General features: G+C 37.6%; 2 protein-coding genes across 2 annotated transcripts; one reads left to right on the plus strand and one right to left on the minus strand.

The window, feature by feature from the left end:
* Positions 1-3422: 3422 nt before the first annotated feature.
* On the plus strand, positions 3423-10177 carry LOC111195090 (uncharacterized). The gene is made up of 8 exons (XM_022681432.2): positions 3423-3526; positions 5536-6206; positions 6307-6352; positions 6482-6573; positions 7083-7193; positions 7368-7471; positions 8971-9143; positions 9582-10177. The coding sequence occupies exons 1-8, from the start codon at positions 3500-3502 to the stop codon at positions 9786-9788; spliced, it is 1431 nt and encodes a 476-aa protein (XP_022537153.2). The 5' UTR covers positions 3423-3499; the 3' UTR covers positions 9789-10177.
* Positions 10178-12781: 2604 nt separating this feature from the next.
* On the minus strand, positions 12782-19780 carry sod1 (superoxide dismutase 1, soluble). The gene is made up of 5 exons (XM_015605332.3): positions 19616-19780; positions 16855-16951; positions 16628-16697; positions 15085-15202; positions 12782-13180 (listed from the first exon to the last, which is right to left on the minus strand). The coding sequence occupies exons 1-5, from the start codon at positions 19682-19684 to the stop codon at positions 13073-13075; spliced, it is 462 nt and encodes a 153-aa protein (XP_015460818.3). The 5' UTR covers positions 19685-19780; the 3' UTR covers positions 12782-13072.
* Between the last annotated feature and the right edge of the window lie 569 nt (positions 19781-20349).

Consider the following 20349-nt stretch of genomic DNA (forward strand, 5'->3'; position numbering starts at 1 on the left):
TTCATGGCATCTTTCACACTTGTTATTTTGGTTCAGACCAAAGATAGTAGGTGTGAAAGCACCTTTATGCCCCCCACAGCTAAGACTGCTTCAAATTTAACCAGTTAATTCAGGGTCCGGTGGAGTAGATTCTATAGATTCTAAATGCACTTTCAGCTATGCTTTTGTTCAGGGCTTGAGATTGTTTTTTTTTTTTCAGTTTCCACTCTGTGAGCTCCTGCTTTCCTGCATCTATGGGTTGGTTTCTTTATTATTCATAGCCTGCCTTGCTGAGACTATTTATATCGGCTTTTTGAATCATCACGCTCCACCGGCTGTGTGAGCCTCAGGAAATTTGTCCATTTGAAGACCATGATTGTGATTCTTCAGTACGTTTCTGGCCTCTAAACCATATGGCTTCTGGGAAAGCGATGGAAAACGGATCACAGAACAATGCATATATATTGTCAAGACAATATTCACGATTCTTTCACTGCTTCTGTGCCTCCTGGCTGCTATCTCAGCATCTTATATAATGTAATAATGATGATAAAGACAATATCTGCTTCTGGATCGCTGGTGTTTTCAGTGGTTTTCCATATTGATTACTGCTATCTTTGAATCCTATTTCTCCATATTTAGCAGATCTATCATTTTACCACCTGGGAATTGATGCCTTGCTGGTTTAAAAGGCAACAAGTCACCCCCCAGTACACCCCCATGAGCTGAAGGTTACTGTCCCTTGGGGCTCGGCCCCTAAAAAAAACATAGGATCCTTATTTCCGGTGAAGAGGAAGCTGAAAATGCCAAGTTTCTTCACGTGAGCGTGAAAAGAAAAGAAAGAGAAGGGTTTTGGAGCATGTAATTTCAGCAGCAATACACTATAGCCATCTGTGCGAGCTGGCTAGCGGTGGGCGCAGCTGTTTAATAGCAGTATCAAATATAAAGTCAGATGTCAAGAACACAGCCACCCACTTCAAATCATATTCATTGGAAAACTGATGACTTCAATTTGTTAGTAAAGGATACTCGTTTTCAGCAGAGGGGAAAAGGAAAGACAAACCGCTGCCATCTGGAGAGCTTTCTCACTAATCCAGTGAGTGTTTTTACCATACAAAAAGTACAGAAAGTAAAACTGGAGTCAGAAACAATGAAACACATGGTTAAGTAATGCACAGGCAATATGCTCTTTATGTATATTAACAAGAAAAAGTGTGTGAACCCTTTGGGATTGTACTTGGATTTCTGCATAAATTGGTCATTAAATGTGTTCTGATCTTCATCTGTGTCACAACAATAGACAAACACAGTCTGCTTAAACTAATACCACACAAAAAATGATATGTTTGCTTGATTTTATTGGAAAATTCCTCCTGACCGTAGTGCAAGTGTGATCTGCAACTACAGGAAACGTTTGTTTAAGGTTTTTGCTGCCAAAGGAGGGTCAACCAGTTATTGGTACCACTTTAAAATAAGACTACTCTTATAAAGCGTTTATAAATGGTATATAAATTAGTTTATTAATTATGATTGTAAATGCTTTAAAAATCATTGATTAACAGTTACAACACATCAATTGGAAAGGCAACAGTGATCCGTTGTTTGCTTAGTCATTTAATTCAACTTAGTCATTTAATTTATAGTAAATAGTTAAGCATACTTACAAATATACTAATATTACAGGTTTATTGAAAACACAAAGTAAGATCAATATTTAGGAAGATCTGAAGTTTGACAGTTGTTTACTGTTGACATTTCTATTTGTGTTGTTATATATATTTATTAACTGCTTGTTAATGTTTTTTAGGTATTTGCAACGCAATTAATAACCTTAAATTTGATTAATAAACCATTCATAAACCCTTTATAAAGGTAGTCTTATTTTAAAGTGGTACCCATTTATTGAATCCAAAGGTTCACTGTGAATGTTAAATAAAACCATGCAAACATATAATTATTGTGTGTTATTAGTTTAAGAAGACTGTGTTTGTCTATTGTTGTGACTTAGATGAAGATCAGAACACATTTAATGACCAATTTATGCAGAAATCCAAGTATAATCCCAAAGGGTTCACATACATTTTCTTGGAACTGTGTGCATATATATATATATATATAGACCATCCAAGAAAAATGTGAAATGTTCGCCACCTAGTGGTCAGAACAGGTAATCACAAAAATGCCAACGCTATAAATAAGGTTTATTGTCCCAATCTATCAGGTGCTTTAATATTTTAACAGCAATATGTATATGTATCATATATATGTGTCTATATATATATATATATCATATATATGTGTCATTTTGCCTCTTTACCAACAAATAAACATAGAAATAGAGAGAGAGAGAGAGAGAGAGAGAGAGAGAGAGAGAGAGAGAGAGAGAGAGAGAGAGAGAGAGAGAGAGAGAGAGAGAGAGAGGAACACGGAGAAACAAAGCTGGGCAATGCTGCCCCCTCCTGGTGACGGCCTGCTATCTGCAGTTCACCGGACAGTCAGCAAGCAGTATGCATACAATAGGCACTAATATATATTTTAATATTATTATTTGCACTGCCATCTACAAGCGGATGTATGTAACTGCAGCAAGGTGGAACGGGAATCAGAGTAAATCAGAATAAGTCTATAAAAGTACCACTGAACGGACATGATTGGAGGAAAAAAAACAATACACACCAGAAGCGGTGTGATGTCACTTCCAGGTATTTTGGAGGGAAACCTGTACATAAAAGCCCCCCAAACAGAAGTGTTTTGTTATTTACCTGGCTAGTTCTTGCTACAGAGAAATGCAGTTAACTGTATTGTATTCAGTAGTGTGATTGCTATGCAAGCTTGATTCAACACTTCTGAAACTGAATACAGAGTTCATGATTTCTTTATTCAGAGGCACTGCAGGGCTGAGGTATAAAATAAAATTCCTTCTAAAATAAAATTTATTTTTATTTTAGAAAGTAGAATAAAAAAATCTCTAAAATGCTTATGTAACAAAGTTCATAATATTTTTTCAGCTTTTTTTATTTAGATTTATAGATATTTTGTAGTTGTAGTCAAACAAGTCACTTTTGGACCATTTGAAATAATAAATCTTTTCAAACCAAATATAAACTTAGTTCATGAATCTGAAAACACTATTTAAATTATTAATTAAATAAATGAATCATTTAAATTATACAATTTTTATAGCCACTTAATTTATTATTGTTAATTATTTAGAATTTAATTAAATTAATAAAACAATACATTAGCCATTCAAATCAAATTAAAAATAAATACATTACCTACAAGATGAAAACCCCTGTTTTTTTTTTAAGTTAAATAACTCTCAGACACAAAGTTGTATTGATTATATTTACATTTATGCAGCATTTATGCAGGAGATCGTGCTCGAGTTTTGAAAGGGGTGGTTTTGCCAGTTTGGGGGCGGGGCCGGGGTTCCTTCCCTCAGCGAACGCTATTGGCTGCTATCTCCCGGGTTCGTGACGGACCGCCCACTACCACCAACCAGCTTCACAGAGCAACGATGGAGGGCGAGGAAGAGCGACACCAGGTGAGTTAGCTAGCTATGCTAAAAACTTTTGGGTTTATATAATAAATAAATAATAATAATAATAGTAATAATCTGGGGTTACACGTTTCTGCTGACATTTTTGTTCCTTTTTTTTGTCTTGAAGCTGGTTATTTGAAAGATATGGGTTAGTTAGCTAGCTAACGTTAGATACCTAGTGCTATCCCCGTTAGCAATGCTAGCGCTGGGTCTTCCGTTCGCGGTAACAGTGCCGGCGACCGGGTCGTAGACAAGCCCGGACAGCGGGTCGTTCCACGACGCTGAGCCGCGTTTACAGCGCTTCGGTTCGGACAAATGTTGCCCCAGGTACGGTTAAGCAAACGTGCTGGGAAATAATGGTGTCAGCCTGGTTTGATTTTTTTGAAATTTTAATTTAAAAGCCATTTGACCAGTGGTAGGATGATCCCCCCCCCTAAAATGTAAGTCTTGGTCCTCCCAAGGTTTCTTCCTCCTCCTGCAGCTCTGAGGGAGTTTTTCCTCGCCTCCGCGTTTAATGGGGGTTCTGTATTATGTATTTTGTATGTTTAATGTTTTGCCTGATTCTTTGTCCTGTAATCATGTTTCTGTAAAGCTGCTTTGTGCCAACACCAGTTGTAAAATGCGCTATACAAATAAATTTGATTTGATTTGTAAGCGTTCCGCGCTGAACCATCTCTGTGTGGAAAAGGCACCCAAATATTTACCCTCTGTGCTCAGAACCGTTTGACTGCAGTGGAAAAGCTAACTTAGTTAATTAGGCTTGTTAGCGTTACCTAACTTGCGAGGCAAGAGCTGTTTATTGTGTACGTGATTTATTAGTATTTATTATTTTATATTAACTTTTTTTTGTTGTACCATTATGCTGAGGTGCTATTTGGCACGCTAAAGATTAATGGATAATTAATATTACAATAAAGAATGTAACGTTATATAGATTTGTTTCATAATAGTCCATGCAAGCGCTATTTTTGTAAAATCTAATAATCGTTTTGGCCAACAATAAAACTAACGTTACATTTTCTATGTACTACACATACCTATCAAGTCTCCCGTTTTGGCCGGGAAACTACCGTATTTTACTCCTCTTTCCCACCGTCCTCCGTATTAGTATTTTCCCGTAAATGTCCCGTATTATATTAGAATAATAAAAAAAAACTTTATTATTGAGGCGACAGGTCACTGGCCCCTGTGTGTCTCTTAACCAATCGTACTGCCGGTTCAAGGAGAAAGTCCCGCCTTTCAGGTGAAACAGCCAATCAGGTTCCTTGTTTTGCGGAGCGCAAAGTAGGAAAGCCCCGCCCCCCTCGCTGTGAGAGCTAGTCGGAGCAGCTGACGTTAAATCTTATCTGGAGAGAAAATGTGAAGAGGACTGAAAGTAACTGAATTGATCAGGACTGGACTGATCAATAGAAAAAAGTATTAATGAAATTATTAATTGTGTAGGCCCCTTAGGACTAAAATTTACTTATGGAATATATCTGGTCCTTTTTGTTAAAGCTTATGATACTATATGTAAATATACATGTAAATATCTAGAAAAGGGTTTTACTTAAACTGTAATATAAGAAGATATGTAGGAATGTCCACAATATTTCAGTGTCAACAAAGATAGACCTATCAGATTCTGATAATCTAATTGTAGTTTGTAAGTGGTTCACAGGTGTTTTTTTTTTTTTTAGATTAATAGTAAACCTGTCTTGAAAGGTAAGGGATTCTGAACCTCGGTTGAGTTGGTGGGCGGCTCGAAGCGGGTGATGGAAAATTTCCCTTATTTTTAAATCCAAAACAAGTATGACTATACTGTATATTACTAACAGTGTTTTCCTCTAAACAGGTTTAAGAAAAAAATATTTTTACCACATTAGTGTATATATAACATATAGTTAATCTACATTAACAATAGTTACCTTTTTTTTAAGTAAAAAACTGGTAGCCCCTAAATAAATGTTTATGAATAATTTTTTACATTTACATAGCGTTTTCCTTAAATCGTTTTTTCTCTGTCTTTACAGGACACCCTGAGACAACATCTGCTCTCAAGGCTTCGCTCCAAATTAAAAATTGGGCTCACAAGAGAACCTATCGATTTAGATTACTTGGAATTTACATGTAGGCAGGAGTTGTATCTGTGTAATGCACTCTCCAGACACATTGATATGCCCACAGAGATGTTGCAGGCTCTACGGGACCTTTTTAGGTTTGTAACCATAAACATCGAATGCATCAGTGAAAGAAATAGATATGTTGAGAGAATACCTGGACAGATGGGGCGTCCCAAGTTAGACATTGAGAGAGAGAGCTTGGAGGAGCTCCTAGAAACTGACTTGCCTGTGCCCTGCCTTGCAAAGATGAGGGGAGTCTCAATGAGTACTCTGTTTAGACGGATGCGGGAGTTTGGCCTGTCCGCTAGACGGTACAGCAATATGAGTGATGAGGAACTGGACAGGATGGTACAGGATGTGAAAAATGAAATGCCGATGGCTGGCTACCAGATGGTCAAGGAGAGGATGCGATCACAGGGAGTCCATGTTCAGTGGAGGAGAGTGGCTGCATCATTGCACCGTGTGGATTCTCTGGGAATCATCTCAACACTTGCTGAATTAGGCTGCGTTGTACGCAGGACTTATTCTGTGAGAGGTCCTCTTTCACTTTGGCATGTGGACACAAACCACAACCTAATCAGGTTAGTGCATTTAACTAACAAAAAAAATTATAAGCCTCATAAAAGTCATTGTACTTGTACAGTTAGTGATTTTGCATTTATTTATTGTACTACTCACTAGGTACAACATTGTACTGTTTGGCGCAGTGGATGGGTTTTCCAGAAAAGTGAGTAATTTCATGCTGTTTTGTCTTTCACTTCTTAAAAAATGTACAGAATACAGTAACCTATACATATACAAATTACAGTATCTTCTTTTACTTAAAAGGGCCACATATCTTAATTTTACATTACAGGTGATGTGTCTGAGTGTTGCTACCAACAATCTGGCATCAACTGCATTCGCGGCCTTCAAAGAGGCAACAGAAAAGCATGGCATACCATCAAGGTAAACTTTTTGCATGTTGAATAGACATGATTAGTGCAATTGCAAATGAAGATTGTCACTGACTACTCTTTTGAGAGCAATAATAATAATAATAATTATTATTATTATTATTATTATTATTATTATTATTATTATTATTATGAATGTTCAGAATTTACTATTGGAATATGAATATTAACTATTCTGATCAAATAAAACCTGTGTTTTAAAACAGTCAGCATACCAGCACATTAATGTTAATGAATTCACCTTGCTACATAAATAAATATTTGGGTCATTAAAAGATAGAGGTCATGTACAATAAGTTAATAATGTAATTATCATGACTTTTAAGGTTTAAATACAGATTATTTGGAAATTTTAGAAGCGCATAGTAGAAATACTATGCTGAAAAATACAAACAATATTAATTCAATGTAGTGTCTTACTCTTACTAGTTATAGCATCTGGATTTTAATGTATTAATATACTTTTGTGCGTCCCAATCTGTGTGTGTTTGTGCCTTACAGGGTCAGAGCTGACCACGGTGTTGAAAACGTTGAAATCGCAAGATTTATGTTTAACGTTCGTGGAACCGACAGGGGAAGCTTTATGTCTGGCAAAAGCGTTCATAACCAAAGGTTTGTTGTAGGTTACTAGGCCTATTTTTGAAAAATTACTTGCTTTTCTCACCTTTTGTTTGGCTTAAACACAGATGTCTATGCATTAATTTGAGAAACGTTGGCATAACTGTCATAATTAACTGTGCTCATTAGATGTGACTTAAAAATGATTTACTAATTTATTATTCTTAGGATTGAACACTTGTGGCTTGATGTCAAAACCTGCGTGACCTCGAAGTACTACAACATTCTTCAGAGTCTGGAGAGGGAACAGCTTCTTGATGTTTGCTCCTCAGGTTGGGAACCACTGTGCCTATAGCACAATTTCAATATTTTAGTAGTTGTATTTCTTTTGGCCTACTTCTTTATCCTAAAGAGCATGGTGAAAGGATAAAAAACATAAACAGAGAAACAGAATACAGTCTGATATTCTAGAAAAACAAAGTGCTCATTTAATGATGGTTGTAGAAATAGGGTGGTGTTAATGATGGCTGAGCTGTGTATGTTAGCCTTTCTTCATGCATTAAAGAGGATATGAAACATTTCAGTTTGTGCAAGTTTTCTAAGGGATTAAATACAATGGAATTTATTTGGGGGGGAATTTTTTATATAAAATGTTTACACACTAAATTATAATATATTTATTTTTGTTACGTTTGAGCTAGGGTGCCGCCATGTTGCCCGTGCAGCACTGGTGACGTCATGAGGTTGGTTGGTAGAAGAGTCCAGGTACATAACTAGCGTAAAAGAGCTTATTGTTTGTGGAGATTATGGATGAAGATGAAGCTGAACTAGGCTAACGTGGAGCATTTACTCAGAGATCTTTCCTGCAGAAACCTGAGCAGAACTTTTTAGATGCTTTTCTGAGAGCGAGGGGTTTTGGGAGTGTTTATTCTCTCTCTACGTGGAGCCGTGCAGAAACCCTGCAGCGCGACCACAGCAGGTACTGCTTTCCAGTTAACCAGCTGGTTTATATACATTTAACTATTTAACATTTAACAAAAGTCCAGAGTTCCTTAAGACTGAATGAAACATACATGATTTAAGTGGATATTTAAACACCAAGTCGCTGTTTGGTTGATAAACCGTTCAGTTTGGAAATTAGAAGGCTTACTGGGTACTTAGCTTCATCAAGTTAGCGTTAGTTAGTTAGCTAGCTTTGGCTAGCTATGGTACGATAGCTAGATAAGTAGCTAATGCTAGCTATGTTATCTTTTAATTGTCAGCTTATCTAGACTTTCGGTAAGTTACCTCCAGTCAAACGGTCTGTAAATCCCAGTAGTTCAGAGGAAAAATTAAAACATTCTTCACCCTATAAAAGTATACTATACCCAGTATTACTACACACAGGGGCAATACAAAAATGTGCCCCTCGCTTTGCATTGATTTTTGGTTTGGATTTTATTATCTATTGAGGAACTAAGTTACTGTAGACTTGTAGTTTATGTTAGTGAGGCGTTCGGGAAAAAAATCTCGTGACGTCACTTTCAGCGCTGGGACGAGATGGCGCTGCGCTTACTTAAGAAAATGACATCATGTGAATTCTACTAAATACTTGAAGTGTTTCATGTCCCCTTTAAATGTAATTATAATGTAAGCCTAAGCATGCTGATGGGTGCAGTGTTTTTTTTTTTTAAACCAATGGACACATTTGGTCTGGCAATTGATGCAAAAATACATTTGTCTACCTGTCATGGTTAAGACCTATGCAATGACTTGATTTGCTTGAATTAAACATTGTGTCTGTAAACATTACTTGTGAAAGCTTAACCACTACCTCGTGTGTACTCAACAGAAGACCTCTTCATTGTCCATGCTGTGTTTCTACCAAAACTAAAGAAAGACCTTGAGAGTTTCGTTGATGGTTGGAACAATCACCCAATTCGGACAGAAAGCAACATGACCCCTGAGCAGTTGTGGCACTGTGGTATCAAGGAAATCAGTATTGATCAGCCAGAAAATGTTGAGGTATTATTATTTCTTCTTTTTTTTCATTTAAGACTCATTGGTCCTGTTTTAACGGTCATAATTTAAGTACTGATAATAAGAGCATGTGGCCAAATGTATGTTAAGTTTATTCGTACTTGAAAAATTGCATATACTTCACACACACATACACAAATGCAGTTAATCATTTATGTTGCATTAGACTTGAAGCGGATGCCTGTAACATAAATCACAGTCGTGTTCCAGGTACATATTAGTGTCATTATGAGAAAAAATGTCTTTTGAAAACAAAGGATTCAACCATTTTCATTGTTTTCCATTCTGCATTTATTAAAGTTTATCACTCAAATGTTTTACTATATGATAATTCTGTCACAAATGCAGTGTATATGTTCAAGAGTCCAATTAGAAATTGGCTTTAATACAATACTTAGTACTCTGTTCTGTCTTTTGTGCTAGGATCTGGAGGAGCCTGACATTGACTGGGACATTGCCACAAACCACGACGGTGAAATGGATGGAGAGATTGTGGTTCCTGAAATTGAGTCGCATTTGACCAAAGAACAAATACAGATGGTTCAGAGCCTCATTGAACAGAGTGACCCAGACATGCCAGCAAGGTGCCTGTATTTAACATGTCGTAAACACATTTTTGGCACAGGGTGATGCTTTTAGAAGCTCTTTTGGGGCACTTTTCCACCGACGTGGTGCCGGTGCTGGTGCCAGGTTCCCGAACGGTTCTTTGCGTGTCCACCGCAAAAATCACAGGTTCTTGGCCAGAAAAGCCGGATCCATTCTGGCCCCACAATCTTGCTGGTCTGGAACCAGTGAACCTGTGACGCGAGCAGCCAAAGGGCAGGGGGAGAGCGCCATCTCCCCACCTGGAGGGAGCAGTGGCAATTTTGCTCCCTCTGAGTGCCGGCAGCTTGAACCTGCGACCTCCCGCTCATAGAGGCAGAGCTTTCAAGCTTTAATTTTAGGAGCTTTTTAACAGCTTTGGATTTTTCAAATTATTTTTGTGTATTAAAGGGATAGTTCGGTATTTTTGACATGAGTCTGTATGGCATCATCATAACCAGTGTCGTGCATCCACACTGACTTACCCCCCACAGCGTCCTGTGAGCCGAGTTCTTGTCCAGTTTAGGTCAAAGCGAAAGTAGTCCGGCATGTTTGCTGGGGTCAGGAAAATAACTCCTTTTTCTTCCCAAAGCAGTACGTGTTCAAAAGAGTGATTTATTTACATCACAAAAAACTAACCCTGCAAAAGTCACGCCTCGTAAATCACTTGGGTCCTACTTTCTCTCGTTCCATATCAATGCGCGCAGCGCTGCAACCCGACAGCTAGCCTACGTGTTTGGGTCGCTTTGTTTACTTCTCGCCTCGAGAACATGTGTGACTACGAGAGTGACGAGGAAAACATTGATCACCGCTCAGAGCCACGGGGATATCTTTATGAACCCGAGTATACAGATGTTGAACTTCGCCAAATGGAATTAGATCGGGCAGAAAGAGAGAGGGTGGACAGAGAAGTGGTGGAAGATGAAACTGGAGCCACTGCTGGAGCTGCGATACCCAGGGTGGCCGACAAATCCTGGTGCACTTGTTTCAAGTGCGAAATAATGCAGACCGAGGTGGAATGCTACTGTTGCCACGAGTGGGACTTAGTTATGCCCGAGATGCAAGACCTATCCATTGATGAGGATGTCAGCGGGGCAGCTGCTTGCATCACAAACAACAGTGACTTCCCTGCACTCCTGAATGCTGGTGTGTTGAGAACTTTTTTTACGCTATGAGCGAATGCTGTAGAGAATATTGGTAGGCTACAGTTTTATTTACCTGGGGTGCAGGGACAGCAGATTTCTTCAGAATCCGTTTCTTCATCTGTCGTTGTCCAGGACATGTGGATAAAAAGTCATCATCGCTGAAGTGCGCACTGCAAACACGAAGCTTTTTTATTTTTTCCACTTTTGTGTCCACATGGATGCCCAGCGCTAGTACCCAAAGTTTCCTCGGAGCAACATCAGTCACAGGAAAACAATGAAAACTCTGCGGAGAATCAGCCACATCTTTGTTGCTACAGCCTGGATAGTCACAAGTCCGCACCATTTTAACACACACACACACACACCTAGCTATATATATATATATATATATATATATATATATATATATATATATATATGTTTACAAAGCTTATAAAAGCCAATAGACTTCTCCCTAAAGTTAGCTCGTTTGCGTTGCTAGTCTGAACACAGCTGCTAAGCACTGCCAAAACACAGAACAAGTTGACGCGTGCGCAGCTCGCTGTCAGAATGACGCGCACTGATACGAAATGAGAGAAAGTAGGACCCAAGTGATTTACGAGGCGTGACTTTTGCAGGGTTAGTTTTTTGTGATGTAAATAAATCACTCTTTTGAACACGTACTGCTTTGGGAAGAAAAAGGAGTTATTTTCCTGACCCCAGCAAACATGCCGGACTACTTTCGCTTTGACCTAAACTGGACAAGAACTCGGCTCACAGGACGCTGTGGGGGGTAAGTCAGTGTGGATGCACGACACTGGTTATGATGATGCCATACAGACTCATGTCAAAAATACCGAACTATCCCTTTAATGTATTTTTACTATTGGCTGAATTTAAAAATAAAGACAGCTTTGGATTTATCAAACATTGGTTATGTTGTACTAAGGGGGGAAAAAAAATGGGTGCTTCTGCAACATTGTTTTAGGAAAAGGAGTTTGACAGAATGTACAACTGCAAAGAGACAAAAAAAACAGTTCGCAATAAATGGTACCTTAAATTATACTTACCTGTTTAGACAAGGCCAAAGCCAGTGTCCACAGACAGAAGACAGACAACAAGATCAGCCTTGAGCTCCTCAAATTTCTTGTAGTGATTTGGCAACCGCAGACGTTCTGAACATCTCGCAGCAGTTGGAATTTGTCTAGGTCCTCTGCATTGAACAAATTCCAGCTTTAGGCGTTAAGGTGGCACCTCCCAGCCGACCCAAAACTTTAGTAGCATCTTTGATTTTATCTTCCGCAGACAATTTAAACAAGGTAATAATAAACTGTTTTGAACGCTGTTTATCGCAAAACGGAAGTGTCCTAGGAACAGCTACGTCACTTCCTACGCTCATGAATATTCATCTAAAATGGTCCTGCATTATATTAAATATGTTTGGTGATATGATTTCTTTAACAGGCAACGAAGCGCCCGCTGAAAATATTTCCTTGACAGAACAAATTCCACTACTGTGCAGATCAATCGGTGATATACAATTGATTGAGGAGATGTTTCATATTTACTTGTATGCTGGCGTCCTAAATTAGCTTCAAAAAATACCCTTAGACCTTTTCCTGTTTACTACGGATTAATTATTGTTTTTATTCCTGGTTTGTTTAAATACAAAAGCAATCAAAATCTAATCACAATTTAATATGTGAATCTGTGAAGTTGTTCTCTAATTATTAACCAAGAGAAATGCTTCCAAATTACTTGGAACAAATTGTTTTGCATTGGCTTCAAATGAAAGTATAGGGGACATATACCCTTTTTTACACCAAATGGAATAGGTCTATAGGCTATACAAAAGTGAAGTGTGGAAACTGCTCATAAAGCAGGAAACTATAATCAAAACACAATCATATCCTGTGGTACCCATCAAACATTTATTGATTGGAGAAATGGGAATATAGTGAACAGAAACAGCACTTCGCTGCTGTCACAGGAGTACAAATCAAACTGTCTGATAAGCGCAAATGCTAACTCTGAAATAGATATTCAGCTAGGGCACGAGTACGCTATTCACCTTCTTTACTCTGTAAAAATAAACTCTTCAACTTTAACAAATTTAGTGCTAGTCGGGGCAGCTGAAATTGGTCACAGAGAGCTCAGATTTGTTCCAGTGCTATAATGGGGCGGGCAGGCGTCAGTGGAGGGTCTGCTTCACTGGGCGATGCCGATCACACCGCAGGCCAAGCGAGCACCGGCGTTCCCAGTTTTGAGACTTTCTTCATCGCCGCCTTTTCCCAGGTCATCCTCTTTCTCATGGATCTGGAACATATGAAACATTCCATTAACAGAGGGGCCGTTTCCAACATGACAATCATCAGTCCATTAAATAACTCAGGAAATATTTACTTCAATCCTGAAGTTCCTGATCTTTGCACAAGACTCACAACCTGTTTTAGGTTAAATCATTATAGCAACACTAGCTACGCTGGATACAATACATCTTTCAATAGTGCTAAATAAGTGCCTGCATGTGTGTGCAAATGCATGTCTTCAAAGTCCAAATGTCTATGGACACCCCTCCTATTAAATGCATTTAATCTTTTTTGCTGACACAGATGTGCTTGTTGTCACAGAAACTTGATGTCTAGTGCCTGTGGATTAGTACTGCCAAAATAATAAGAATCTCTGCAGCAAAAAAGCATGGACTTATGGTGCCACATGCCTAATCAGCTTTTCTAAACCAGCTTTTCACGTCTAGAGACTGAGATTTTTACCCATTCATCTTTACAAAACAGCTCAAGCTCAGCCAGGTTTGATTGAGAGCTTCTATGAACATTCTTTGTCTTGCCACAGATACTTGGGACTTAGGTCTGGACTCTGTTTGGGCCATTGTAACAAATATCATTTCATCTAAAAAGAAACAGTGGCTTCCAAACACAGAAAGCCGTTTGCTTTTTTTCTGCGTTATAGGTGGGTAAATGCTGACTTACTTTGGCGGTTGCCCAGAAATAGGCCAGTATTCTTTTAGCTCATTTATAAATGCTTGTGCTAGATAATCTCAGATGGTTTACTTTGCAGCAGCAAAAGGTACTAGCAAAACATGCTAACCCACAATGTGAATACATTTGGGCGTAGAGTTTAAGAAGGAGCACTAAAGGGAGGGGTGTGTTTGTTTTGCTGTTGAAATTAAATGTCAACAGTTTTTCTACAGAATAGTATACATGAGTTGCCATGTTGAACATTTAGTACCAAAAAAAAAAAAAAAAACACCATACCTATGTTAGGTATGTAGTCACTTCTATTGCCAGCTGTTTAGACATTAATGTAGTGATTTTGAGAGCCCAGCAATTTTACACTGACAAGCTTTGCACTGACTACTATACATTGTATTTTTAAGTGTCATATCTTCAGCGTTATCCCATGAAAATATATTTTAAAAAAATGTTAAAAATGTACACAAATTGTGAGGGGTGTACTTACTTTAATCAGATACTGTAAATTAATTATAAAAACTGAGCTAAACTCACTATTCACTATACCAGGGGTGTCCAAATTACGGCCCGCGGGCCATTTGCGGCCCGTTTCCTTTTTTGGAGCGGCCCACGAGGTATTTTAGAAATAGAATGAAAGTTGGCCCGCTGTTAAGCAGGTTTTTCTAATGTGAGATTCACAGTTTGAAAGCTAGGTGTCAGAAACGGATCAAAGAGTCTAAAAGGGGAGAGAGTGCGCATTTCTAGCGCAGAAAAAACAGGCCAAAGAGTCTAAAAGCGGAGAGAGTGCGCATTTCTAGCGCAGAAAAACGGGCCAAAGAGTCTAAAAGTTGCTGTAATTAAGGCGTTTAATATTAAGAGACATCATGAAATAAAACATCAATTTGAAAAATCTTAGTTTACACAACACTGTCAAAGATAAAGATAGTAAGTCAAGTAAAAAATGGTGTGTAAATGAAAGTAATCAGGAAAATGTATTATTTAAAGTGGTATATTTCATTATATGTTTTATTATAGAGTCTGTGGCCCGTGACTTCAAATATATTTCTCCATCTGGCCCCCAACAAAAAAAGTTTGGACACCCCTGATCTATACTATGACAGGATGCAGGACGACACCTCACTGACGGTGGTTTTCATGTTAGCTTGGTTAGTCCAGAGACACACTGGAATAAGTGACAGTGTTACTGTCTTGTAAAAGAGAAAATGAAAGTGCCATGTTTAGTTTACTCACCACCATGGTCCTTCCAACGATTGAGTGTGGCCCTGACAGAGACAACATTTTATCCTCAATGTTTATTTTGGCAACACCATCAGCCCCAGCTGTCACATTACCCAGATCTCCAACATGTCTGTGGGAAAGTAGGGAAAATTAGAGCACCGATCCAAATGCAGTTGCAATCATTTACATATGTGCTATAGAAGCTATAGTTTATCAACTTTTTTTTTTTAACTGCTCAGTATTTGAATGCATAGATGCAGTATTAAATGTCAATTAACAGCCCTGTGACATGACGCTAGAATTAAATACATTGATTTTCCTTTTGTGATAATAAATATTTAGTTACCAATAAATAATTTGATGAGCTGTAATTTCTAATTGAACTGCAATGGTTTATACAGAAGCCACATAGCATAGCAGCTTCTAGTCCTGCAATACGTTGTTAGCTTGCTGAAAAGTTGGTTGTATCAATCCGCTATTGTTATCTTTTAGACTAGTTGATCATAGAACAATCTGTGTAGACCGTTCAAAACAGTTCCTCCAAAATTAAATCACCACTTCAGTTTTTTTTTGGTGGGGCTTTTAGGGTTAATGTTGTTTGGGTAATGTTAAAATAAACCCAAAAGCAGCAAACTTTCAAGCAGAACAATAATTATGCATGAGTTTTAAAAATTTTAACCAAATAAATATCTGACAAGTGTGACGTAGGGGTGGGCAATATTATATTGTATACAATATATCGTGACACAGAAATATCATGATATTAAAAATCCATATCGTGATAACAGGGCTGTTCTGTCTTAAAAGTAGTCTATTATTCACTGTGAAGCTTTAGGTGTATTTATTGTATAATTGTTTTAGTTTGCAGTTTATATGCATGCACTAAATATTCTGCAATATTTTTGCTGCATTATATTATTTTATGCTATATTATTTATTTTGCCACATAATGATTATACTGTTATACTATTATACTATATTCCTGAAATTACCGAATTATTTTAGTTTTCCTATATCACCAAGTATATCGTTATCGCAAAAATACCCTGAAATATCGTGATATTATTTTAGAGCCATATCGCCCACCCCTAGTGTGACATACAAAAGTATTCAGCCCTCCCTATAGCCATACTTAATAGAGCCAATTTTGCTGCAAATACACTTACTTTAGAACATAGACTTGCACAAGAGCACTAGGAGATCAAAATGCAAAAACACGATGGTCTGAATCGATTTTGGGCATTTGTGAACCGATTTAGAATCAACCACATCCAAATCAAATCACCCCTATCATTTATGTTACAATCCTAGCTTAGAAAAGATTAGTTACTTTTTCAAACAAAGTAGTGTCTGAAGCAGTCATATGACTGTGCATAAGTGCAGAAGTGTTTATCTGACTTGCATTTTAAATTAGTTTGTTACACTGAAACCAAGTGCAGATTTTACAGTGTGTCGGTATGCAAGTCAGGACATGTGCAACAATTGGCACTGTATAATCATGAAGAGCAGTACAAAGAAAGTAGGCTTTCTGTGGGTAAATACAAAGTACACATACCTGATTTCATCAGTAGGTCCACCATGGGTTTTGTTGTATGGGTTATAGTGTGGCCCAGCACTGATGCAACCTAACAGTAAAACAGCACGGTCATTACTGTTTGTGAGCATACTTCAAGCAACACATCACAGTGACATGATCTGATTTTGAAGTGAAAGTATTATTAAACATCTCAGTAATTGTAATTAAGCTTTTAATACATCAGAGGGTAAAAAAAAAAAACTCACCATTTGTGTTATCTCCAAAAGCATGGACGTGAAATCCGTGCAGGCCAGGAGTGAGGCCAGTGATCTCACCTGAAACCTTTACTGGAGCACCATCACCCTGAAACACCAGAGCACTTACTGTCAGTCTCTAACAAACACACGTTTTGTTACACATTTGCTACCTCTAGGAACAGAAATGTACAGGATGGCACAGTACTGTACATCTTTTGGCATGCATATGCAAAAGTGACCTTGCAGGACTGTGCAATACCAAACTAGCAAGCCCAGCTCTGTCCTGGGGTCCTCTGGATCCAGTGGAGGTGGTGAGAGACAGGAGATTGAGGTCTAAGTTTTAGTACATGCTAAAGAACCTGTCCCAAACCCATGCACCAGCAGTGTGTGAAGGAGAAATACTGCAAGTCCTTCCTCCCACACACCATCAGACTGTACAACACACCATGCTCTCAGTAAACACTCGTTTACTATTTTATTACTACATGAAAACTACTTGCTCAGTATAGCTGTATTGTGTGCAATGTGCAAATTCACCATGTGTACCATGTTCTCTTTATCACCATTTGTGCAATATGTTTACTGTGCAATATTTCTCACCTTTCATCTACTATTCATTTGCTATTTATTCACTGTTAGTCCTTGTGCAATAATACTGGTCACAATCTACCATAATCATAACTTATCTGACTTTATCTTATCTGCACTATATGTATATACTTAAAAAAAAAAAAAACACACATTTTATATATATATATATATATATATATATATATATATATATATATATATATATATATATATATATATATATATATATATAGATGATATCCCCGATATACATATCAAAGTATAGTCTGTTAAAATGAATGACAGAATTTATTGTGAAATATAGAAAAGTGCATTGTTTAAATTCATTAAAAACTATTTTATAAATTGTTAAACTGAGGGCACATTTTAAAGTCTCTAAATTGATAACCTAACTAAGCTAATGTTAACTACTCACAGCTTTGTAGCTACAACTGTGACATGGTTTTATTGATAGATAGAAGATGAATACTAGCTCCTATATAGTTAGATAATCCACCCTTAATATATATATATATATATATATATATATATATATATATATATATATATATATATATCAGTTAAACAATTATAAAGAGTAGGGGTGTGTCATATTGTATCATTCACAATTATATCGCCAACATTTTTGAATATCGTAAACGTTATTATACCTGGAAATATCGTGCCGTATCACCCACCTCTTATCACATTAGGGTAGTACTTTTAAAGAAACATTCACACTGTTCTCATTGTTCATTATATGTATCTACTAGAGACAGATAATATCTGTCCAGTATCATTTAATTTACTTTAGTCCTGGATATATGGAGATATCTGGAGTGCATAAATAGTACAATGACAATGAGATTTGATAGAATTCTTGTATTTTTATTTTGTATCGTTATCGAGAATAAAAAAAATACCACGAAATACCGTGATATTATTTAATAAAACGAGTTATACGCAATGCTCCAGCTCTAGGCTGTTTAGTTTGTGCATGTTCAACTTGCAAACTCGTTTTTTTGGATGAATTAACCGCACGATGCAAATGACTCAGCAAGAAGTTTGGACTTGGGTCTGCGGCCGTGCAGAGGTTAACTCCCTTTTACCCAGTTTAAACTCTGATCTGGTGATTATGCCTTTTCCCCACACAGCTATTACTTATTACTACACTTATCCAACAGTAGTTAGTCGAGCTAATACTATGATACATGTAACGTTAGGTAATTAGCAGTGCTATGTTTAATGACGAGGAGCATAAACTGTAACCTAACCTAGTTGATTTAACTAGAACTAAATATATAAACCATAGTTTTCCCGTGTTTGTGACTAAAGTGAGATTTATGGAGCAGGAGATTTAGCTTGCATTAACACACAGAAAGGTGCAGCAGGATTAGCAAGGTCTGTATGAAATGCCGCTGCGCTCGTTACAAAACACTTAGCAAACCACACAGCATAGCTGCTAACCACGGGGCTCGCTAGCGGAGGAGGAGCAGAGCTACACCGGTGTTCTGTCAAGTTATGCTACCCATCGAGATATGCTTCCTAAAGGCACTGCGCATGCGCTGACCTACACCATTTAATTATTTCTTCTGTTTTTTCTTTATAATGAATAATTTTTTGTGCGGTAAACAATCTGGCCTCGCTAGCATTGCACAAAAGCGCAAAATTAAATCGACAATAATAATAAATACAATTTACTATTATTGAAAAAGAAAATACAAAAGCAGTTTGTAAAGACCTCTCATTGACATAACTTTAACATGATACAGTGATTTATTCTGTTCAAATATACTAACCCGCATCTAACTTACTGAGAGATCTGCTGGGAACGTTCTCTAAAATTGTTCTTTTTTTGTATTTTTTCCAGTTAAATATAACTTACACTAAGGTAGCGCGGTTTTGACATGGTAGCATAACTCGACAGAACACCGGATACTGTCCTTATATGAGCTAAAAACGTCAACAAATCAGGTTTGGTGATTAAAAAACCTGCAGGACGCGCTCTAAAGCACTAAAGACCCGGGTATTATCTAACATGTTAGTTAGCATTAGCTAGTAACCCAGCTGAAGCAGTGCACACCGCTCGGAGTCTGCGGGCTCGCGCCGAGTTGACACAGCAACTCAGCAGGTTAGCTAGCACAGCCAGCTCGCGCACTCCTGCACAGAAAAGTGTAAAACACCGCAATTATTCATCTACCTGCTCAAAGAACACCGTTCCGGTCACCTCTCCGGTCCCCTTCAGCACACACACAGCCTTATGCACCATGTTTATCAGAGCTCTGTAGAACTGACCCTCTGAACTGAGCTCAAAAACCCGACTCACCGCCCAGCGCTGTTTGATAAGGCGAGAAGCGACGTACTTCTCTCCAGCCAATCACAACCGCGGATCGCAGCGGGGCAGCTGATTGGCTAAGAGGCCAGGCATAAATTAGACCGGTGATGATGATTGGCTAGAAGCTCAAGCGAAAAGATAGCGCGTCGACTGCTAGCTCATATAATCTGATAAAAAAATTATTATTTTAAATCAGATTTTTTTAGGGAAGGCATAATTATATATTAAAATAACATAAATAACATACATTCTGTAAAAAGAACAATGAGCAAATAAACGAATGAATAAATACATAATACATGTGTATCTCCAAAAATTAGAATATCATTGAAAAGTTACTTTATTTCAGTAATTAGTTAAAAATGTGAAACTCATTTATTATATAGATGTATTACACACAGAATTATATATTTTAAGCGTTCTTTTATTGTTGATTATTATGGCTTAATTAGTGTCTCAAATGATTATAATTAGAATATTATACAAACCCTTTGGTTTTGGCAGTGTGGGCCATGTGCCAAGTCCTGCTTAAAAGTGAAACCCACATCTGATGGTTTGAAGAGTCGTAGTCTTCTGCTAGTGTTGGTCCACTGTGTTAT

The sequence above is a fragment of the Astyanax mexicanus genome, chromosome 20, assembly GCF_023375975.1.
Source record: "Astyanax mexicanus isolate ESR-SI-001 chromosome 20, AstMex3_surface, whole genome shotgun sequence".
Lineage (NCBI taxonomy): Eukaryota > Metazoa > Chordata > Actinopteri > Characiformes > Acestrorhamphidae > Astyanax > Astyanax mexicanus.